The sequence below is a fragment of the Podarcis tiliguerta genome (assembly GCF_965153285.1).
Source record: "Podarcis tiliguerta genome assembly, chromosome: 17".
Taxonomy (NCBI): domain Eukaryota; kingdom Metazoa; phylum Chordata; class Lepidosauria; order Squamata; family Lacertidae; genus Podarcis; species Podarcis tiliguerta.
The window spans coordinates 2,198,040-2,221,416 of NC_139550.1; the positions used below are offsets into that span (position 1 = coordinate 2,198,040).

The following is a 23,377-nucleotide window of genomic DNA, read 5'->3' on the forward strand; positions in this document are numbered from 1 at the left end:
TCCTGGCCTCTTGAGCGAGATGAGCGCGCAACCCTAGAGTCGGACACGACTGGCCCGTACGGGCAGGGAGGGGTACCTTTACCTTTTATTTGAATCTGGAATATAAGATCTGCAGGTTCTGGAGATGTACATTACAGAGAGTCCTTGACTATTGGGGTCGTAAGTTATAGTGCATGGTAGTGAGGACCAAAGTCAGTACTCTGCCACCAGAGTGCTTTGGACTGGAGATGGCAGGCATATGTGCAGGCTTTAGGAACATAGGAAGCTGCCTAGCACTTAGTCCAACCATTGACTCAGCTCAGTACTGGCTGCCCTGACTGACAGCAGCAGTTCTTCAGGATCCAGGCAGGAATCCTTGAGTTGCCAGGGTCTGAACCTGTGTGCAAAGCAAAGGATCTACCACTGAGCTCTGGTCCTTTCCCACTGGGAAACAGGCACTGTGAGGTTGGCACTTGTGAGTGTATTTAACATTGCTTACAACTTCTTTGCAAAACGATTAGCGAACTTTCTGCAGCAATTCTTGTTATGGAATGGCAGGAAGTTTGTGTCCTGGCGGAGCTATGGCTAGAAATTGCAAGAGTTGACATTTAAGCCTCATTCCATCCAGATGATCCCTGCTTTGCTGATCGGTCACATGAAGTTTCTTCCTGGGAAACCAGGCAGTAACAGTGCCAAGCGACTGTTGAAAAAGCCTTGCTTTGCTTTGGCAGAATCTGTTGCCTTGCCACCTTTGCGCTAGAGAAGGGTGGTCCAACGTGCGGTCCAAGTGCTCCCTCAAGTCCTTTTTTTGGCAGCCCTCGAAAACATTTGACAACCCCCCAACCCTCACACTACCTCCCCAATGCCAGGCAAGTGAGGTGCTGGACTTTGGGAAGGAGGCATGAGGACTCCGGCAGCATCCTGAAGTTCTCCCAACTCCTTCCCAAAGCCTAGTTGGCACTTCCCCAGCTTTGGGAAGGAGGTGGGAGGACTCTAGGACACTGCGAGAGCCTCATGCCTCCTTCCCAAAGCCCAGCGCTTCCCCCTTCTGCATGACAAGGCAGTGTGCAGCCCATGGGTTCAGCGTCAAAGTACTCTTGTGGCTCACTTGGTATGAAAAGTTGAGCCCTCTTGTGTTAGAGGCATCCCACTGATAAGGGCTTGCTATTATAGCTTGATGCTAGGCCTGGGCGATGTATTGATACGTCATCCAGGATCGGTTTGAGGGTCAGATTGCCATAAGTGTTTTGACCCAGCGGTATATCACGGGTGGGGCTTGCCGGCCAGCCGACACCTTACCTTCCTCCTCCGGTCGAGCAGGCGGACGGTCTCCTTCCTCCTTGTGCTGGGTGCTGGTGGCAGTTTCACCCGAGTGCCTTGCAGGGCCTGGGCGATGCTCCTTCCTTTTCAACATTGTGATGTATCATTGTATTGTGATGTTTAGCTGGTGATACATTGAAATGTTGAAACCTGAAATTGCCCAGCCTTGCTTGACGCCTGGGGTGGGAAGATGCCTTACTCTCCTCTCTTCGTCACAGTGAATTGGAGGAATCTCTGCTGGTGCTGCCCTTTTCATATGTGCCCGACCTCCTTGAGCTCTTCAATCAACACCTCCAGTTGGGTTCAGAGGTGGAACTGCTATGCCGAGCTCTCCTGTTCCTTCTCAGGTAAACCCCCCGGCTGAAAAGAGTGCAGGGAAGCTTCCTGGCTTTGAAGCTGGTCATGTCTAGCCCTGCACCTTGAATGGTTCTGACCAAAAGGTGAATGAGCTCTATGGTACCATAGAGACTTCCTTTTATTCTTAAAGCACAGGCTTTCTCAATGCTTCCAGTGACATTAACTTTATTAATAGGCAAGTGTTGACAAACCGTTGCCTCTTCAATCCCTCAGGCAGAGCTGTCTTTTAAGTGGCTTCCTCTGTCACTTATTTCAAATAGTAATTTCCAGCTGGACAGTAAACTGAGTTGCCAAACAGCAGCATGTTCCTTAATTCTGTTTCAGCCCTTGTATAGGGAGAAGACATCATAGTCTCTGTTTAGGTCTGGTCTTGGCAAAACCAGACTTCAGTGTGAATTGCTCTGCTACCTCTCCGTTTTCTTCCCCCTCCCCTGCAAATTGAGGCATCACGATAGCCTTAGGAGAATGCCCAGAAAGCTTAAAGGGTCTTTCATAAGCTCTGTATTTCTCCATCAAATATGTCACTTAATCATCAAACCTGGCATCAATTAACATGACAATTCAATAGAAAAATGACTGCCCTCCACTTTCTGTTTTACTTTACCAATGTGAAACACTTCAGATTGAAGGGTGTCATCTTGTCGATCCTTTGTAAGAGTGTGAAACATCTCACTGACGCTCTGGGCACCTCTTAATCAACCAGGAGGCCAGAATAGAGTAGATCTTATAGATTAGTCTGGAAACCAAAACTTGGCAGTCTGACAGTGAATTTTGGGTTCCCTCCCCACTCCATCCCTAGGATACACTTTGGACGGATTACAACCAATCAGCTTCTTGTTAAGGTGATGGAGGACCTGAAGAAAACCACCATCTCTAAAGTCAGCCAAGTGAGGGTAAGTAAGTGTGCACCTATGGGAAATTTACACAATCTATGAGTAGTGTGTTCTCACTCCGAGCCAATTTGGGGGGTGGGGGCATGGCGGAGGAGGAGAGGGGAAGCCTCATCACACAAATGGGAGTCCTTGCAGGGACTTCAGCTGACAGGGTTCATTAGCTGAATCCTGCCCACTGTCTTTGACATCGTTTGGTATTAGAACAGTAGGGAAAGAACCACTGAAGTTGGCAAGTGATGGCAAAAGTATTCCACGTCTGCCCTCTCCCTGCTTCTTACATAGGTCTACTTATGTTCTGTCTATAGGATGTGCTGGGATTTAATATGGCCGGCCTGCAGTTCCTAAAGAAAGAAATAGAAGCCAAAGATGAAGTGACTTTTTTTGCTGATGCTACTGACCGATTTGAGGAGAAAAAAAGGAAGAGAAAGAAGAAACAGAAGATGATTCTTGCCATGGTCTAATTGGGGCATTTTGGATTTGTCGCTCCGGGAGAATGCGGGTTTTTTTGTCTCCAGCACAGAGGGGTGTGAGCCTAACCCGAGCTGCGTCAGATTGTCACTCACAAATCGAAAGGGAGGGGCCAGAGAAGGATCAAAAAGCACTGCCCCCCCCCCCCAGCTTATATTTCACCTACTGTTTGCAGCGGCTGCTTTCGCTGATCTGTGGCCTTGGCACCTTTTAAACAGACCTCTCTTCCTGCCCATCAGCGTAGTGACCTCACATCACACAGTCCATTGGATTTGGGAATGAGTCGTCACCAGGGCTAAATCGTAAGGGCAGGTACTCCCTGCCCTCACTCAAGTGGACCAGTATTTTTGCCGGTTTTCAACAGCATTCCTCCTCCTCCACCACCGTCAAAATTTGGTGCAGATGTGTTGAGTGAAGCCTTTCCCAAAATGTACTTGTTTAGCTAATCCCTAGAATTAAAACTTCTTTGCAGTCTACCATCTTCCTTTGCAATTTAAGCTTCATAGTTGTTTCTCAAGCAATTTAAACACCAGAGAGGAGAAAATGTTTTGATACATTATACCTGTTGGGTTCAGCTTGTTTCCTTTGAAGTTTTTCTGAACTAAAGTTCACTGAAGAGTTACAGAAGTTTAAAAAGCCCTCAAACGGTGCATGTACTTATTCACTGAATGCATCCGTCAAGCAATGTGGTGATGCATTTTCTGAGAAGGGATGCTTAGACCTTGTTTAGATGCTCCCATACGGCCACATTCCAAATGCAAACCAGTAGCTAAATTATTGTGTTAGCTCTTAAACCAAATTGGCTACAGGACTGAAAGGTCGAAGGGAAATAAGTAATATCCCTCCCTTCATCATTATCAATGTGTCTCAGGTGTTCAAGACATTTTGCATTGTCTGCTCTTGAATAAACTGCAGAGGTGTGTATTAATTTGTTCACAGAAGCAAGCTTACCCACTACTCACATTTGGCTCACTTTGGTTTAGTTCAGGAGTCGCCAGCCTGTGAAAAAGCTTTATGGAGCTGGGGATGGGTGATTGTGTTGCATATCAAGGGGGTTTTCTGAGTGTCTATTAGATTGTGATGGTGAAGGTTATTCATGCATGGTGTGTGAGTCTGAGATGAATGGCAGAATTTAGAAGCTTGAAGCTCATTTCTCCAAACTTGAAATGCAGGATAATTCCTTTCGCATGCCAATTTCTTTATCCAAGCTAGGGCACTCAAAAACCACCAATAAGGAGGCACACACTTACATGGGAGTTTCTATAGAATTTCATAGTTAACCCCACTGAACTCAAGATGGTTTACTTCAAAGCAGATATATAGGATTGTACTGCAAGTTACATTTAAATCTTCTACCTTTAGTTAACAGATACATGTGCCCCATCAGCCACAAAAGCATTAATGAGACATCGCTCAGTATACCCCACTAATGTCAACCAGAGAGTGAAAAGAATGGGCAGGATTCCCTTCATGGAGCATTTGGTTCTTAATTGCTCCATCCTATTGCTTCATGTCTTATCTTAAAACAGAAACTGAATCTGGGAAATAGTCTGACTGGCTAGCTATTTCTCTCTAGTAAAACTGCTTGGTGGTAGCACAAATGCAGTGGAAAGCTCATTTCCCCGTTCCACTGTTAAATAAAATATTGTCAAACTCCAAATCAGAGAACCACAATGACGAGGAACTAAACTTTATTGTTAAACGTTGATGCCTAAATATATATTGATAAGTATCGATGGGAAATTTTTATACTTCAAAAACATCAAGATGATATTGCTGCTAGATAATTTTACCATTGTAGGGCTGTCATGATGTTATAATCACCATTCCAAGCCTGCCATGGTCTAGTTTGAAAAACAGCAACAATGCGAAGTTAAGAGATAGCCGGGCTGTGTTAAAAACTTCATTGTAGTTCTTGTTGCAGCATTGAAATTCCAGCGCAGGATAATGTGACAGTTTGATCACTAAGGAGAAAATTCGCCCACTGAGAAACGAGTCTGAAACCAAGAAAACTGAAAATTTCAAAAACTGCCTTTTTGTGCTTATTTCACTAATCTTAAGAGCACTTGTGGATAACCTCCATGTGGCCAAGTCACCCTCCTGCCACTGAATTCATCCCCTTGCTGAATTTTACTTAGCGCTCCCCTCCTCATTTCAGAAACAAATCACATTTCTCTCAGCTTGCCAAAGAGCTTTAGGGCAGGCCGTGAGGAGCATGTTGAGACAGAGCCATCCCTCTCTGAATGTAAACTGCATCCCTCCCAGCCTACCAAGCAACTGGCAGGAAGTGTGGATGTGACAGGGAGCAAAGGCACTCTGGGAGAGCCATGGGGTGGGCCTCCCCCCATAAATCATGCTGCAGAAGGTGAGGTCCAGCGCCGAGGGCCTTCTGGCAGTTCCCTCACTGCGAGAAGCCAAGTTACAGGGAACCAGGCAGAGGGCCTTCTCGGTAGTGGCACCCGCCCTGTGGCACGCCCTCCCACCAGATGTCAAAGAGAACAACTACAACCAGACTTTTAGAAGACATCTGAAGGCAGCCCTGTTTAGGGAAGCTTTTATGTTTGGACTACTGTATTTTAATATTTTGTTGGAAGCCACCCAGAGTGGCTGGGGAAACCCAGCCAGATGGACGGGGTATAAATAAAAAAATATTATTATTATTCTCTCCCTGCTTTGAAAGCCCTGTGTGCATATGCGCAGGTCACTGGCATATCGCCCCTGAGCACTCATCCACTGTTGCTCGGGGACAAAATGGTTGCTCACCCCTAATTTAGAGGGGGATGCTGCAATTGATCCATAGCAGACCAGCTAAATCTGCTTCAGGAGTCAAATGCAGCAAGAAGTGTCGACAGCAGTTCCTCCTCAACCACAAGGGTTCAGTGTAGGAGCCCTGGCAGGGAGAAAAGGGGTAATCGATTTATCTTTCACTTGTTTCCAGAATGGGTGCAACCTCAGCTAAAGCCGTTCTGGTCCTCTCCTACCCCAATCTCTCAAGTTATTGCTATACCAGTAATCCTTGACCTGTTGTCTTAATGGTGAGGTAGGCAGTGCCATGAAACTATTTTGGACTATGACACCAATGCCGGTGGCCTCCATACAATTGTCAAGGAAGCCAGTGAGTTATAAATTTCAGGATCTTCAATTCTGGAAGATGCATTGAGATCTGCACAGTGTGGTAGGAACCAGTTATCAGAAAGTACATACTGTTCAAAAGGAGTTTCCGCGCTTAAATGCAATTAAATTACTTACGTTAACCAGGTAGCTTGTGGGGTAGTATAACTCTAAAATGAGAGGTTGGGCTTTCTGAAACCAGCTGAGTGGTAGAAGCCTTCCCCCCTTGAGGATAGTTGGGGGGTCTGCTGTCGTAGATGTTGCTTGTTAAGACTGGTGAAAGGCATGTTAAGGATGGATGTTGCTTTGTGAAGCACTTGTGTGTGCTCTGTTAATCTATAGAAAGAGCATCTCTTCTAACGGGCAGAGGACTGCTTTGGCCATTAGGTTCCAGCTGGCATTCCACTTCTGGTGACAAAAAAAAAGCATTGTGAAACTAGTAAAGAACAGAGATGGGAGCAAGCTTCATTAACCATGAACCCCCAAATTTGGGATCCCCTGCAAACTTGTGCCATAGTTCTGCAGCTTCCCCCAGAATGAGTAACTGATACATTCATTGCAAAACTTTGTCAAAGCTTTGTAGGCGATCCAAAATTTCAGGGTTCATAGTTAATGAAGCTATGGGAGCAGGGTGATTCAGGAGACAAGAGCTGATGTTCTTTAAGTAGAGTTTAGCTCACATCTGGGATATGAAGTTGGGTTCTCTCCAAACTCTTGCTCTTTCGCTGGATGATGAAGAGCAGCTTCAATGATTAGCAGCTTCCCAAGTTCCTACAAATGTTGGAAGGGGCAGAGGTGCCACCCTATTCCTCAATGGTATCTAGGAGTTTACTAGGCAAGCATATGACAGTGGCCTTCAAATATCTGAAAGGCTGCTACACAGAAGATGGAGCAGATGTGTTCTCTCTTGTTCTAGAAGGCAGGACCAGAACTAATGGGAGGGAGTTGCATGGGTGGAGATTTCTACTGTTCCTGTCATTGGTTTCCTTCTTTTCTATTGTGTTTGTAAATCACTGTGAGTTATTTCCAGGAGAACTTTACAAAGAGTGTCTTAACAACATCAGAAGAACCTTATGAAGATCAAAAGCCATTTGACAGTTGGACAGACTGTCCCTGGTGGTGGTAGACTCTCCTTCCCTGGAGTTATTTAAGCTTAAATTGATACTGTTTTTTCAAAGCTGCTGTTCAGAGCATATAGGATTCCAACTACGCTCAGCCAATGTTCAGGAGAGGATTTCTGGCTGAAAGGACCACAGGATGGCCCTGTAAAAAGCTCTAAACATTTAGCCTTTATAGAATTTCTCTTCCCAAACATTAAAACAACATTTTGAAACAACTTGGGTTGTGTAAACATCTCCAAGGGTTGGAGTTTACCCCCAAAGGCACACACTTCCCATTGTCTCCCGAGAGACAGATGTCAACAATAAACATCTCTCTCCAAAAGTATTTTAAGGGACTCCAAAGTCTTCAAAATAAAGTAACTTGCTCCAAGTGTGTGGGTGTGTTGGGGGTGGGGTGGGGAGTTCTGTGGCCGTCTGTGCAGTAAAGGCCACCAGTTTGTCCTGCACAGAAAAGCGTTAAAGGATATTTGCTTCCACAGGTAGGAAGAGAGTTTCCGTTTCTGTGTAAATTTCGATCCGATGGGAAACTTCACCTGCTCCCTCACTGCCTTCTACTCCAATAGCCATAGCATAAATATCGACTTCCAGTTCTGTTTGCAACCCAGAAGCTACCTATAAAAAAAGGATCATTAACATTGAGCAACGCTAAACTTCTTCATGAATGGTTTTTCTCATATCATGCAGGAGGACACCAGAAACTAACAGTAAAAAAAGAAAAGAAAAAAGGATGAAGCTAAAAGTACCCCAGATTAGTTGGACTCACATTGAGGGCTGTTTGCTTTGCCAAAAAGTGAACAAGGACCAGGGGAACAATGGATGAAGAATGGGTGAACCTCACCTGCAACGTTCCAAGATGGTGCCACCTCATAGCACGATGCATGGATGTTACAAAACAGGATGTTACACCTCCAACAGAATCTTCTTTACCAGCCTTACTATAGAGCAAGTAGCTCCCAATGTGAGCAACAAGCTGTGTGCAGAGAATTCAAATGCACCTTTTCAAAAAAAAAAGGATGTGTGCTCTGCACTGTTTTTGCTGTAGAAGAATGGGCAGTAGCATACCGGAAACCCTTTTGGATAAATTATTCTGAGGACTGTCCTTAGATCAGACAATTGGAATGCCTTTTGGCTGAGCGGCCTTTTTTTAAACCAAATGATGTTTCTCATTGTCGCTGGGGTGGGTGGTGGTGGTTAAGCATCAGAAAATAAAATTCCCTTTTTCTTTCTTTTTAGCAGAGAAGGAAAATAAAGAGCTGCAGATTTAGAAGAGCGGGGAAGTAAAACAGGCAGAAAAATCTTAAGCAAGAGAGCTGCTCTTCTTAAGGCAAGGCAGGAAAAGCAACGGGAGAATGCAATTGGGGGGATGGCCATGTGCGCCTGCCTCGTGATAAATTGAGATTTGTCAGGATTATGAGAGCTGAAACTGAGAGTCAGGTAGTGTTTCATAGCTTTGAATGCCTTTTTCAGAAAGCTTCTGCCACTGCAATATTGGAAACTCCTCCCTCCTAAGCAACGTCTTGAAACATGGAGGACCCCAGCACATGAAAAAAACACGACAAACACCCCCTGACTTACAGGCCCTGGGGTGTAGCACACTCGCAATCCAGTACGGGGTGGTGGTTGTTTCACCCGAAACCTGCCAAGAAACAAAGTGAGCTAGCTTGTTGGTTGGGACTGACTGGATCAGGAAGTAAGAAAATAGCAGAAACGTAGAATCTTTTGCCTTTTTCATGATTGCCAAGATTTCTCTGCACCCCTTTATCGTTTTGTGGAAGTCTTGCCAAACATGTAGCAGCAAGGAAACAAATATGGTGCTTCAAATAAATAAATATGCCAACCTGCAGAAATTCATCCCGATGTTCTTCAAGACTACTATGGTTTTGTAAGTGCAGCCCTCCTTGAGAACCCCAAATGACACCTTAGGTGGGATGAGAAGGAAGCCTGACATTTGCTGCGAAGCTGCTGTAGCAGAGCATGTGTGAACTTTGCCAGAAACGGGATCTTCACCCTGCATGGATGAGAAGCACGGATTAGGGAGGCCAAACATACTCCTAATTTGAAGGCAAACGGGCCTGAGAAAAATGACCCATTATCAAGCAGTCCTCCATTCACAGAACTCGTACGCTTCGCAGTAGACTGGCGCTGTGTGCCCAGAACCCCTAACTCAGATGCCTAACACAACCAGCATCAGACACTGATGGGCACCTGACAGCGCTGCCAGTAGTACTCTGCCCAGTGCCAACCTGGGCCCCTGCCTAGCACTGTTACCTCCCCAGAATCTCCACAGGGCACAGATGCTTTGCTCCTGCCAGCCAATTACTTCTGTGGAAAGAATAGGGTGAGATGTTACCCAGTGGTGGTGGGCAGCAGAACTGATTATAGAAGCTATGCTGGCAATTGGTTTGGGTCTCTGGGCGATGGCCACCATCTTGGATTTTCCCAATATATGATGCCTGATGTTGCGTATTGCCTCTTGGGGAACCCAGTATTTATTTAGTCAACAAAACGTGTAAACTGCTCAACTGTAATAAATCATCTAAGAGGTTTGCAAGAAATATGGTGGCCTTCACACATGGAACGGAGCCACGGCCAGCTCTGCTCCCATCAGCTCTGCTGCCGGCAGCCCCTGGGGCCAGCCCTAACATTATATTCCAAGCAATATGGCAGTTTCTGTTGGGTAGAAATAACGCAAGTTGAATGTTTAAGCAGATGTACAATGGCTGACCTAGAGCTGATGGCCTGTCATGTGGGAATGCACGGAACCGTTCATAAGGCTGATTCGTCATCACATACAGATGCAAAGGAAAAAGTCCAATTGTATCGACTTCAGCACGGGGAAACTCGTGCAAAATCAGCCCTTCAGTTTTGGGGTGAGTGGGGACCTAGAGGCTACAACAAATTCCCATCAACCACTCACACAGAGTGACCATCTATGAAGACAGGATGCACCTTATACTGAGCCAGGCAATTATCCTTCCAGCCTAGAGTTGTCAATAGCTTTCCGACATCTCTTGCAGAGAGAAGTCTTTCCCAACCCGATTACCCAAGTTCTTTTAATTGGAGATAGAGATAGCAGAGATCGGAACGTGTGAGCTGCCATTGAACTGTGCGGCCTCCCTCTGCTTCTGATTGGCTCTGGTATTTCTCAATGGCCAATGCAAGGCTGGAGGCAGACCGTCATTGTTTAAGGTGCTAAATGTAGCGCAATAGAACCACCTTCATTTTGTCCCACCGTTGTCTTAGGCTAAATGGATTGTGCAGGTTTCTAAGCACTATTACATCAGTGTAATAGCAGATGGTGCATCTTAAGAAAAAAAGTGTTTTAAGAAAGAAGTTATACTTCTACCGTTTGTATTCATGGTTAGGCTAGAAATGGTGGAACAGTGGAAGATCAGCTTTCTTACCTTTCGCCTGGGTACAGAGTGTGTCTTGTCTCTCTGTATGGACACAGGCAATTTCACCTTCTCTTTCCTTGGTGATCCTGCTGCATCCACCAGAAGAGACTGGAGTTTTGGCTCAAAGACAATCTCCAATCTACTCTCAGCCATTTCTGTTGAAAATGAAGAGAGTTCCAAGGCTGACTGCAGACTCTGCACGAGTCCAGTTCTACAGTTCTTGCGCAATTAACTGAGAGCCATTCGTCTTTCTTTTCTGAAATGCATGCGCGGCATGCATCCAAATATCTGCTCAAATCCCAACGACCCTTTCTGGGAGGTGTCCCCTATCTTACATGGTTTGTTTCGGGGACAAACTAGATGTGGTATATCAGCAGACCCATTTGTTTAAACCAAGGTGTGTCCTGACCATGAATAAAGAAAGACTCAATCACAAACAAAGGAAAGGATAGGTAAAGGTAAAGGGACCCCTGACCGTTAGGTCCAGTCATGACCGACTCTGGGGTTGAGGCGCTCATCTCGCTTTATTGGCCGAGGGAGCCAGCGTACAGCTTCCGGGTCATGTGGCCAGCATGACTAAGCCGCTTCTGGCGAACCAGAGCAGCACACGGAAACGCCGTTTACCTTCCCGCCGGAGCGATACCTATTTATCTACTTGCACTTTGACGTGCTTTCGAACTGCTAGGTTCAAAACCCACAGCGCCACCCGCGTCCCTTTGGCTCCTCCCTGGGGGTAGTCAAATATCACGAAGGTCTGCTCATCTATCACTGGGCCAGCATGCAAGCCTGCCAGTTCTCAACTGCTGACAAAACTTTTACTTGTTGCCACATCTAATTTATGACTTCCTTTTCCAAGTGACCTGCTGAAATACTTTACCTGTTGTGGAGAACTCTGGGTAAACTTCAGCACAGATTACAGAATAACCTGATGAATTAGTGAGCGTACCGCCCGAAGTCTTGCTTCTGTCTGACAGCTCCAGCATTCCTAGAGAAATATAATAGTGACATTGACAAGCTAATAGTTACATTGACAAATTAACAATACTACAAACTTAGGGCAATCCCCCCCCGGGGGGGGGGGTTTGAGGTGTTTGGGAGCCAAAACGTCTGAGTTCCAGGGCGTTTGGGATCCAAGATACGACTGTAATTCAGTTTTACTAGCAAATCAGAGGTTAAACTAATCCCTTAGAAGAGCGATCACATGACACACCTACATACTGCAGCCGACACACTAACGTGTCACGGTACACACTTTGGAAAACTCTGATCTAGTCCAACTCCCTGCAATGCAGGAATATGCAGAAATGCAAGAATGTGAAGCTGCCCCATATGGGGATCAAACCTGCAACCTTGGCGTTATCAGTACCACGCTCCAACCAACTGAGCTATCCAGGCCAAATGTGTGAAGCTGTCCTGGAAGGGGCGGGTGAGGGAAGGAACCTGCCTCTTTATGTGATGCTACTTACCGTATTTTTCGCTCCATAAGACGCACTTTTCCCCTCCTAAAAAGTAAGGGGAAATGTGTGTGCGTCTTATGGAGCGAATGCAGGGGGGAGGCAGGCAGGAAAAGCCCCCAAGAGCCGCACACAAGCTCCGCGTGGCTCTTGTGGGCTTTTCCCCAGGAGGGAGAAGGGACTGACACGGCCAGTCAGTCCCTTCTCCCTCCTCGTAGAAAAGTCCGCAGGAGCTGCACGCTCCTTAAAGGGTGCACCGCTTCTTTAGCCACGCGCAGCCTCTCCCGGCTGGAGAGGTTGCACGCTGCTATAGAGGAAGCCAAGACAGTGAGCGGGATGGATCCTGCTCGCTGTCTTAGCTTCTTTGCTCTTTGGGGCTGGGGGCAGGGAACCCAGGCTTCCCCTGGCAGCCCCAGAAGCTCTGGGAGAAGCAGACAGGCTTTTTATCTTGATTTCCCCCTCTAAAAACTAGGTGCGCCTTATGGTCCGGTGAGCCTTATGGAGCGAAAAATACGGTATGTGCCCTGTTGTGCTCTATAGTAGCACACAAGGAGCATGAGAAAGTGCTGTGCAACTTGCAGACACTGCCACCATGTCCAACTATGGAGGATGTAAGGGCAAATGAGGACCCAGCACTCACAAATTCATTTAGTGTTGCAGCGTTACCTAGATTGCTTTCACCCGATTCTGTAATTGTATCTAGCAATGGTCCTTTCTTTCCTTTCTTTGAGAATGGAGGGAGCTTTTTCGAAAGACTTTCAACATCAGGAAGCTTCGAAGAAAAAACAGAGGAGGAAATTGACTTTCTAACAAAAACGGTCAAAATACGAGTAACAAATTTATGTCCACCAGTGCCGTACACACAATTCCGTATGTCTGAGCAGTGAGAAGGGCAAAGTTATTAGGAGCAGGTTGTCAGTAGCCCAGTACAGTGTAAATGAGGTGTTTGTATTAGCCCAACTCTGTTAAACTTTCACAGCCCAATTACCTTATTTAGAAATTCCATGCCAAATTCTGAACTGAAATAGGGGGGGATGACTTTGTTCCTTATCTTCCTGAGACAATCCTTTCCATCCTCAATTTCCTGCCTAATTGGAAGGAAAAGAAGAAATCCACAACACTATGATGATTTCACACTGTTTTATAACCAGGAATTATGGATTGCCCATAGTTAAGTCTAGAACGTTTAAAAGTGAAAAACTGGGCAAATTTGCCCCACCAGGACAGGAGAAAAACCACCCCTCCTTTCTTTGTTTGTGAGAAAATGGAGTACACACCTCCGGGGTGAAGACAAACAGCTGCATTAGCAGAACCAAAGTGACCTCCCCGGGGTGCAAGCCTGGGAAGGGTGTCTGGAGGTCCTGGACTGCCCAGACAAGAAGACTCCATTCTTGGCCTCACTCACGTGGTCCAAAGGAAAGAAGAGCAATACTGTATTGGCCCAAATATAAGCTGCACCTGAATATACCGTATTTTTCGCTCCATTAGACGCACTTTTTCCCTCCTAAAAAGTAAGGGGAAATGTGAGTGCATCTTATGGAGCGAATGGCGCTGCGCAGAGAGGTAGAGCTGCGCAGCGAAGCGGGAGGAGGAACAGAAGGGTCTCCTTCTGTTCCGTCTCCAGCTTCGCTGAAGAGGCGCTGCGCCTTCTCCCTCTCTGCGCAGCGCCTCTCCTGTGAAGGAGAGAGAGAGAACTGCGCAGCGCCCCTTCAGCGATGCGCCTGACCTGGCTTCTGCCTTAGCCATGTGCAGCCTCTTCAGGCAGGGGCAGCCTTCATCCCGCTGCCCTGAAGAGGCTTGGCGCGGTTATCCCAGAAGCCAGAACAGCCACACGGTATCCCAGAAGCCAGATCCCTCTTCCTGTTCTGGCTTCTGGGATTCAGAATAATTTTTTCTTGTTTTCCTCCTCCCAAAACTAGGTGCGCCTTATGTGTGTGTGTGGGGGGGGGGAGAGACACTGCATTGCCAGCGACCTTTCCCCTTCCTCGCTTTCTTCTTTCCTGTCCTTGGGGGAGAACTATGCTCCTGGTGCTGTTTGCCCCACGCTCCTTGCCGCATACCGTAAGGTCATGAATATAAGCCACACTTTTAACTTTTCATGGTCAGAATTTGGGGTGGGGTGGGGGGAAGTGTGGCTTATATTTGGGCCAATATGGTACATTTGGGACCAGCGTGGCTGCAGGAGTTGCCGGAAGGAGGCATATAAGGTTCCATCCAACCACCTTAGGGACTTGTTGGATTTGTGTAGGGTTTATTCCTCAGCCCTCTCTTCTCCCGAAGATATCCTGCAAGGCACCAGGGGTTTCCAAAATCTACAGACTCAACCACATTCTTTCTCCCCCTGCACCCCACCCCAGCTTCCACTTAGGAACTTCTGAATCCTACCCTTAAACAAGCAGCACTGTTACCTGGTCTGCGCAAGCTTGACCTGCCAGAAAGATACATCCTGTGCCTCTTCCTGGCTGTATGAGAAGAAATGAAGAAGTTCACAAAATATTATTTTTGAAATATGACACTGACATCTGATGCAAAGAAATAATACAATATATGAAATCTTTTAACAACTTTACCTTCACTTATAAAGATTCCTGCAGCTGGCAACTGGCCTGTAATAATGCCTGTGAGTAAATAATTCACTCCCAATAGCCTCCGGAGCACTTTTTTACTTTAACATAAAACACACATCATCAGAGCCTGTGATTTAGGGCCTAGCTAGGGAAGACGACAGAATCTGCGACAACAATTATGTTAGCATAATTGTCTAGCGGTCCAGATCAGGCACACACCTTATAGGTAATGAGTAAGTCATGGCTGTGCATTTATGACATCATCTTATTATACTGAACTCTTACCGGAACCTCTGCCAATATTCTTCTGTTTTCTTTGCAAGCGACTCCCTTGATGGATGGTGTGAGTGTGAAGCCACTGCCTGCTCATATATTTCAGCAATATGAGCTGTAAAGCCACAAGAGAAAGCGATGTACCAACATGTCTCAATCTGTTCTGACATTCACATACCTGTGTTGTCTTCTGTTCTGCTGCTATTACCTGATTTTATACAGGTCTTTCTTCTGCTTCATTGTCCACCAATGCAGAAATATACTATATATGCATTTTTATGTATATCATAGAGCACAATTTATGTACATGCATATTTCAGCCGTCAATAGATACTTGCGAATTAATTACTTCCCCTGTGTTTTTGTTTTCAAAGTTAAGAAATTTCCACAGGGGCAACTATTAATCTTTTGCAGCAAGAACATCAAAGAGCTTTGTGGCACAAGAACTTATTTTTCTGATTGTGAGCTGCAGAACCACTTTTTTATGAGGAGAATTGTAAATGAGAGACCTTTAAAATGGTGGCACCTCTCCACGCATGGTCTATAAGAAGGAGGGAGGAAAGGGTTGGTGGATGAGAAGCTTTACATCCACCAACCATTTTCACTGGCAATTCTCCTCCCCAGCAGTTCTTTAACAGATATGACTTAAGCACCAGCAACAGGATTTCCCTACTGGTCCCAAAATGTAATTATAAAAATAAAAAGCTAACACAGAATATTTCTGGCAGATGCAGAGAAATGTTGCACACAAGACTCACTAGTGATTTTAAAAGAGCAAAGCACGTTTTCTCACTCTTACCTCTGCTGCCTAGATCTTCTGAAGGTTCTTCAAGGTTAGGGAAAGACTGAAATGAAGAAACATAGCTTGAGTTGTGTAGTTCTAAATACGTATTTTCCATGGCATTTCAGCCACACCAAATATTTAACAAACAGCTATTATGGGACCAAAGGCATTGGTGATACAGTGGTGTGTGCCATTCCTGCTGTCAATATGTGTGTCTGGAAGAAGATGACTATTTTGAAAGACCGGGATAGAAATATGAGGAAGATTTCCACTGCAGCACATTGCTCCTCTGCAGTCTAAAAATTAAACAGCAGACAGACCCATTATATGGATACGTATAATTACCGCTTCTGTACTTTTTACTTTTTTCTGACCTGCAAGCAAGGTTTAGACTTATTACAAGTTATTGTAAGTTTAAGTTAAGTCTGCTGCAACTGGATTTCTTATGGACTGTGCCAATCCTGAATGTACTGGATGTGTGACCATTATGCTCATTTGCCTTCAGTAGCAGTAAAGCTCTGCTGGATGAAATACAATTGCCTCTGCTTTTTGCAACGTGTTTAAGTTTTTACTCTGCTAACCAGACATTGGAATCTGCTGTGGATCAATATTGTATAGAATTTCAATGACAGTGGCACCAAGCCAGCTGGATCTAATAGAGACATTTAGCCTAGCTGCTGGTGTTGCAGAAAAGGTGTTTGTATCATGCTCTGCCCTCCTTCTACCCTGTCCATTTCTGTTCCTTAGCTATCTCTCTACAACAGTTACCACATTTTTCCGTGTATAACACACCCCTGTGTATTACACGCCCCTTATTTTGGGGGATTCAAATTTAAGAAAATGTGGGTGGGGGTCTCCAGAGTTGTTGACCTAAAAAAACCTCACCCGACAGACCAACAATGGCAATCATGCATGTCACCGAAGCCACCAATTGTCTGCCCGCTCACCGCCATTCGCCAGCACAACAGCTGCAACAGCAGCCAATCAGCAGCAGCCCTTGCTTCAGCCACGAATCGATTGCCCTCCTGCAGATAACAATCTCCTGCTCGTGGCAGCAACCGCTCCCCTGCCCCACCTATTAACTGCCCATGTATAAGACAACCCCACTTTTTTTACATTAAAGGTAAAGGGACCCCTGACCATTAGGTCCAGTCGTGGCCGGCTCTGGGGTTGCGGCGCTCATCTTGCTTTATTGGCCGAGGGAGCCGGCGTATAGCTTCTGGGTCATGTGGCCAGCATGACTAAGCCGCTTCTGGTGAACCAGAGCAGCGCACGGAAACGCTGTTTACCTTCCCACCGGAGTGGTACCTATTTATCTACTTGCACTTAGACGTGCTTTTGAACTGCTAGGTTGGTAGGAGCAGGGACCGAGCAACGGGAGCTCACCCCATCGCAGGGATTCAAACCGCCGACCTTCTGATCAGCAAGTCCTAGGCTCTGTGGTGTAACCCACAGCGCCACCCGTGTCCCTTTTTTTACATTATTTTCTAATAAAACAATCTTGTGTTATACACCGAAAAGTACGGATGCCTTTGCAGTGCACAGCTGCTGTTAATGTCTCCCATCATCTTCATTTCCCTTTCCTTTTGTCGGCTGCAAGAGTGAGGGCATGGAAAGGAATCTCTGGCACCTGCCATTAAACACCTACTCTTTCACTCCATCCCCACAAAGAAACACCCATGCACTTTTGCAGCTTAGTTTTTAAAGCTCTTTTCTTCAACTCCTCTGCTCTGCAACCATGCTTTTTAATTTTTTATTTCTCCAATCAGCAATCAGATGTTGCCATGAATTTATGCCTTGAGTTCGGCAAGCATCACCTCCTACTTTGGAGCCATTTCCTGGTGAGGGAGCAGGGAATGAAAAGCTGCTTTTGCTAAGGCACACTTAGATAGTGTCACCTGTTACTTGCAATGGCTGTCAGGAACAGAATCTCATTTTGACCGCTCCGCCATTTACTCAACACCCACTCTTTTGTTTCTGTATTTTATTTCTGTGCCTTACTATCAAAGAAAAGAGTTCAAAGGAGTTCCATTTAAGTTTCTGATTCCAGCTGCAGCTGTGAACAGAGTGGAACTGGGCAGAGAAAAGGTTCCTGTTACGAGACAATGAAGTGAATGAAGTGCAAACCCAGAGCTTTCTGGTTCAGAAGTAATGGTTGACAATAGGTCGCTACAAAGGGGAAGAAATGGGAGAATGTAAGGGAAGGAGAAAACAGACCCCAAGGTTTGGGGAAATGCAGAACTGAGCCACTGTTGTAATGAAGGCAGTGTCACTCTCCCTTATAAAGGGAATTTAAGGGAACCTGAATTTAAGGGAACAACGAAACATGCAGTCCTTACCATAACTAGCTTGAGAAGGTCAGCAGCGTTTTCCTTCTCTTCTTCCATTCGTGGATCTTTAATAGACATCTCTTCCATTTCTTCTTCTTCCTTCATGATTTTTTCAATGTACTCCTTAAAACCAGGGCAGTGGAGAAGAAACGGGAAAAATAAGCTTTCTATAAAAAATGTTCATTAGAGTAAGCTGTGGCGAAAGTGAAAACTAACAGTTGGTTCTGTGTATGCATTTTAAAACTTTTGTCAAATTACAATCTTTTTTTTCCTTTTCTTTTTGTAGAATCAGACCTATGTGAGCCAAACGGTGGGTTTTGAGAGTCGCTTCAAGTGTGGCGGTGTTCCTTCACACTTCTATATTGTCTGAAATAAAATTTCACGGGAAATGTGTGTGCGCCTTCTACATTGATATGGAAAGATTTTGCATCCCCCAGGGAGGGAGACAGAAAAAATCTATTTTGTAAGTTATAGAGATAAACAGAATGAGGTGCTTCTGCTGCCTGCGTACTCCACACTATTTCTGTTCAAAGCTGTTCTGAGACAGTTACTGGTATGGAACACACATAACAATCCATTCACACAAAGTCATTTGAGTATGATTCTTTTCAGTTTGGTGTTGCCCGGCACACAAGAAACTTCAAAAATCTGAAATAAATTAAAGTGAAAAAGCACATTCGATGTGACTAAGATGCTTCTGGAACTGATTCAAAGCTATCTGACTGCGGAGCTCCCTACATATATCAAAATGCTTCTCTCCTTTCGTAAGAGATTTTGGCAGGTTCAGTGGTAAACCTGCAGAAGGTTCCGGGTTCAGTCCCCAGCATCACTCGCTAGATCAGCAACCTGATGGCAGCAAGTGATTGAAAGGACCCAGAAGAGCCACTGAGAATCAGTTCAAAGAGAACTGGACTAGATGGGCAACAGCTCTAGCCTGGTAATAATATAAGGCAGCTTACAATATGATAACTTTGTACTGGGCCAGATGAGCCTTCAAACTGCAGTACATTATGATGGAATATATTGGTGTTTGTTTGATACACCAAACATTTCATGAAGGAAAATAGAAGGAAAAGCAAAATGGACAAAAAGATGGGCAAAATGGGGGTGGGGTGGACAAAAAGAATCACATTCCCACCCACATATTCATTAGTTTATTACATTCATCATCATCATCATCATAACTTGTAACACTAGTGACATATTTAAATGGCTGAACTGCACTATCTTCAAAGTGGCCCACAGGCCAGGAAGTTCTTCCACACTTTGATCCTTGGAAGGTGTGAAATGGCCAGTTTCACAAGTGCTTCTTTGTGTACAGGACTCTGTACTGTCAGATGAAGATGACATTTATCTATGGCTGACCTGTGTGCTGAACCAACGAACTGAAAGTGACAGCCTTCTCAGTGTTGAGCCTTTGGTGTTTGTTTGATACACCAAACATTTCATGAAGGAAAATAGAAGGAAAAGCAAAATTCTGATTGCCTACTCAGAGTGACCACTGGATCGTTGGGGAAAAGGAATATAAAGAGCTTTGTTTTCCAGATGAACCTTGATTAAACGAGAGGTCTTCCTGAGCTCTGGTGCAGTACTGTAGTCTTAGTTCTTTTCTTTTCTTCTGGATCATTCATCAAGCCTGCCTCCTGGTTTGCCATCTGATCCTGCCTGGATTTTCAGTCCTGACTCCTGACTTGTTCTTTAATTCTGATTCCTGATTTGCCTTCTGATATTGACTTGCTCATTGGTTCTAACCCATTAAGTAGAACTTCTGGGAATTTAAAGAAGGAAGGGTGAGTCCTTTAATTCAAGCTTCTCTGAGCATTCAGGTTTTTTTAGATGTACTATTGAAAGATGTACTCTTGAAAGCTTTGAATTATGGTGCTGGAGGAGACTCTTGAGAGTCCCATGGACTGCAAGAAGATCAAACGTATCCATTCTTAAGGAAAGGACAGATCCTGAAGCTGAGGCTCCAATATTTTGGCCACCTCATGAGAAGAGAAGAGAAGAGAAGAGAAGAGAAGAGAAGAGTCCCTGGAAAAGACCCTGATGTTGGGAAAGATGGAGGGCACAAGGAGAAGGGGACGACAGAGGACGAGGTCGTTGGACAGTGTTCTCGAAGCTACCAGCATGAGTTTGACCAAACTGTGGGAGGCAGTAGAAGACAGGAGTGCCTGGCGTGCTCTGGTCCAGGGGGTCACGAAGAGTTGGACACGACTAAATGACTAAACAACAACAGGATCTCTCATTAGCTTGGTTGAGAAATCCAGCCCTGGTCAATCTGGCCTGCATCTCCATTGGTGGGGACGACGGAGGATGAGATGGTTGGACAGTGTTCTCGAAGCTACGAACCTGAGTCTGACCAAACTGCAGGAGGCAGGGGAAGACAGGAGTGCCTGGCGTGCTCTGGTCCATGGGGTCACGAAGAGTCGGACATGACTAAACGACTAAACAACAACAACAACATAGAAAGCTTAACAGATCAGCTGCGTGTTTGCTTCACTAGATCTTCACAGGGTTTGCCTTACCTTCACAGAAAGCTGCAATTTCTGCCTGAGCTCATCAGTGACTGGTGAATACTGGATCAGCCGGCGGATTTGGAGAACATTTGGACATTTCTGTATAGGTGCAGGAGAACCTGCTAACTGCTTGAATTCTATGCACAGGCCTTTCCAAGCATTCATTCCAAATGGAGGGCCTGGAGTCTTTCTCTGAATCCAAATGACAAAGAGAAAATCGATATTTTACTTGTCATGCATTTTAGTGGGACTTTCTTCTATGCATTGTCTTCTGGATCAACCTATCAGAAAATCTGCTTTCAGCCAGTTGCATCAGAAAGCTTGCTATCATATAGCACCTGTCCCGAAAAATCTACATTGGCTCCCGGTACGTTTCCAACCACAATTCAAAGTGTTGGTGCTGACCTTTAAAGCCCTAAATGGCTTCGGCCCAGTATTCCTGAAGGAGCGTCTCCACCTCCATCGTTCAGCCCAGACACTGAGGTCCGGCTCCGAGGGCCTTCTGGCGGTTCCTTCACTGCAAGAAGTGAAGCTACAGGGAACCAGGCAGAGGGCCTTCTTGGTAGTGGCGCCCACCCTGTGGAATGCCCTCCCATCAGACATTCTGTTTAATGTTCTGTTGGGAGCTGCCCAGAGTGGCTGGGGAAATCCAGCCACATGGGTGGGGCATAAATTATTTTTCTTCTTCATTAATTTCGCATCATCATCATACGAACTATGTATTAGGGTAGTAAACATAAAAGCCTGAATGATTATTGCTTTTGAACCTTGGATTATGTTGCTATTTATAATCATATGCCTCTCCTCATATGAAGCAGCCCAGACTCTGTGGTCATCAACTGAGGCCTCCCGCAAGGAGTCTGGAGGATGACAGAAAGGCCTTTTCTGTGGTGGTTCCCCATTTGGAAAATGCTCTCCCCAGGGAGGCACCTTTGATACATATCTTTAGGACAAAAACATTCCTCTCTCCTCGGGCCATTGGTTAATTCAACCATCTACTGTTACCATGTTATGCATGTTTGTGTTTTTATATTGTAAACTGCCCTGTGATCCTTAGATGATAGTCAGCAGGGCTGGATTTAGGTTTGATGAGGTCCTAAGCTACTGAAGGTAATAAAGCCCTTTATATGTCCAGCTGTCCTTTGTCAACAACAAATTGTCGCTGTTTTTTGTGCTGAATATAAGCTATATGGTAATTTATGCACCTAATAGGTATCTAAGGCCATTTGCACATGCAGAATGTAGGCACCCTATATATAGAAATGAGCAAACCAGTGATATTTTAGGGAGCAGGCTAGCAGGCGGGGCCCATGACTTACATCACAGGAGCCTACACAACACAAAACACTGTTGCTATATGTAGGTTTTATTTTATTTGTTTTTTTATCTTATATTTTGGAAATGTACATCCAGGTTTTTTTTCCTTTAAATTTTTTGGGGGGCCCCAAGAGAGTGGGGCCCTAAGCTATAGCTTGTTTAGCTTATACGTAAATCCGGCACTGATGGTCAGTATAGAAATTTAATAAATAAACAAAGTAATAAAATAATGAGCCCATTAAATAAGTCAATGATTTTATAGGCAGCGTGATGAAACATTATGAAGGTTCTGAAAAGTGAAGTTAGAAATAGATTCTGATTTCCCCCAGAAGATCCTTCAGAGATGCAGCAGGAGCCGATTTTTACATGCCTAAATCGACATATTAAAATGAGGATGTTTTCCGGGTCACAAACGTTTTAATTAATCTACACATCTCTTTTCTTCTCTCCCCACGTCCCAAAGGATTGCTGGGGAAATTACCTTAATGGAGCAAAGTCCAAACTCTACTAAAAGGCCAAAGTTATAAGGGACAGCAGCTGGAAATCTGAGGAAAGGTGTTACAGTGTGTCAGGGAACTGCCATCGGAGCTGGAGGCGGAGAGAAGGCTCCAGAGGGATGCCGGAGAGGGTCCCAGCAGGGAGAGAGGCAGCCCATCCGCTGGGGAAGGAAATCAGCGTAACACCAGTGGAGAAGGGGGGCAGATGGGGGAATCGGCGAGGCGATCCCATGACTCCTTGCCTGGGACCAGCGGGGAGAGAAGGGGTCCTCCGCTGCCCACACCCTCCCTGTGTAGAAGACTTCCACGCAGGGAGAGTAGAAGGAGACTGGGCGTCAAACAGCTTCTATGCTGGAAGAGGTTCAAGAAACGCCCACTGACGGATTCTGCCAGCGACTGAGGCAGCCACGAAACTTGAGGCTGTCCAGACAGAAAGGGTTCAACCAGGTAACCTAGCCAGGAGTGGCGGCAACCTACGCACGAGCAACCCCTAGAACCATTACACAGTGACATCGCCAGCACACTCTCCTAGTCATTTGCTTGGCTGGTAGAAGCGGATACTTTTGCATAGACTTTTGTGTCTAGACAGACAGGCAGCTGCATCAATGACAGGAGGAGAAACAGTACAGTGGTACCTCTGGTTATGAACTTAATTCGTTCTGGAAGTATGTTCTTAACCTGAAACTGTTCTTAACCTGAAGCACCACTTTAGCTAATGGGGCCTCCTGCTGCTGCCACGCCGCCGGAGCACGATTTCCGTTCTCATCCTGAAGCAAAGTTCTTAACCTGAGGTACTATTTCTGGGTTGGCGGAGTCTATAACCTGAAGTGTATGTAACCCAAGGTACCACTGTAACTATCTAAGCTTCTATGTTCTTTATCAACACAACAAAGCATTGCACTATTTTGGCAACATTCCACCTATCCCTTCGGTAACTAAATGTAGCTAACCTGAATTTGGAATGGCTAATTTCCTCCTGGAATATTTTATGTCAA

General features: G+C 45.4%; 2 protein-coding genes across 3 annotated transcripts in view; one reads left to right on the top strand and one right to left on the bottom strand.

Moving 5' to 3' along the window:
- WDR3 (WD repeat domain 3) overlaps nt 1–3,498 on the top strand; it is a 29,107-nt gene extending 25,609 nt beyond the window's left edge. The window contains exons 25-27 of the mRNA XM_083419656.1: nt 1,518–1,646; nt 2,456–2,549; nt 2,855–3,498. Coding sequence (XP_083275782.1) covers nt 1,518–1,646; nt 2,456–2,549; nt 2,855–3,010 — 379 coding nt within the window. The 3' untranslated portion in view covers nt 3,011–3,498. The remainder of the gene's footprint in view (nt 1–1,517; nt 1,647–2,455; nt 2,550–2,854) is intronic.
- A 1,193-nt stretch (nt 3,499–4,691) lies between these two features.
- SPAG17 (sperm associated antigen 17) overlaps nt 4,692–23,377 on the bottom strand; it is a 73,359-nt gene continuing 54,673 nt past the window's right edge. For both annotated transcript variants that reach the window (XM_083419189.1, XM_083419190.1), the window contains 14 exons: nt 20,578–20,760; nt 18,062–18,175; nt 15,738–15,783; nt 14,951–15,053; nt 14,507–14,560; nt 13,087–13,186; nt 12,765–12,870; nt 11,522–11,629; nt 10,654–10,799; nt 9,088–9,257; nt 8,825–8,885; nt 7,717–7,861; nt 6,267–6,404; nt 4,692–5,014 (listed from right to left, as the gene is read on the bottom strand). In XM_083419189.1, coding sequence (XP_083275315.1) covers nt 6,268–6,404; nt 7,717–7,861; nt 8,825–8,885; nt 9,088–9,257; nt 10,654–10,799; nt 11,522–11,629; nt 12,765–12,870; nt 13,087–13,186; nt 14,507–14,560; nt 14,951–15,053; nt 15,738–15,783; nt 18,062–18,175; nt 20,578–20,760 — 1,473 coding nt within the window. In that variant the 3' untranslated portion in view covers nt 4,692–5,014; nt 6,267. The remainder of the gene's footprint in view (nt 5,015–6,266; nt 6,405–7,716; nt 7,862–8,824; nt 8,886–9,087; nt 9,258–10,653; nt 10,800–11,521; nt 11,630–12,764; nt 12,871–13,086; nt 13,187–14,506; nt 14,561–14,950; nt 15,054–15,737; nt 15,784–18,061; nt 18,176–20,577; nt 20,761–23,377) is intronic.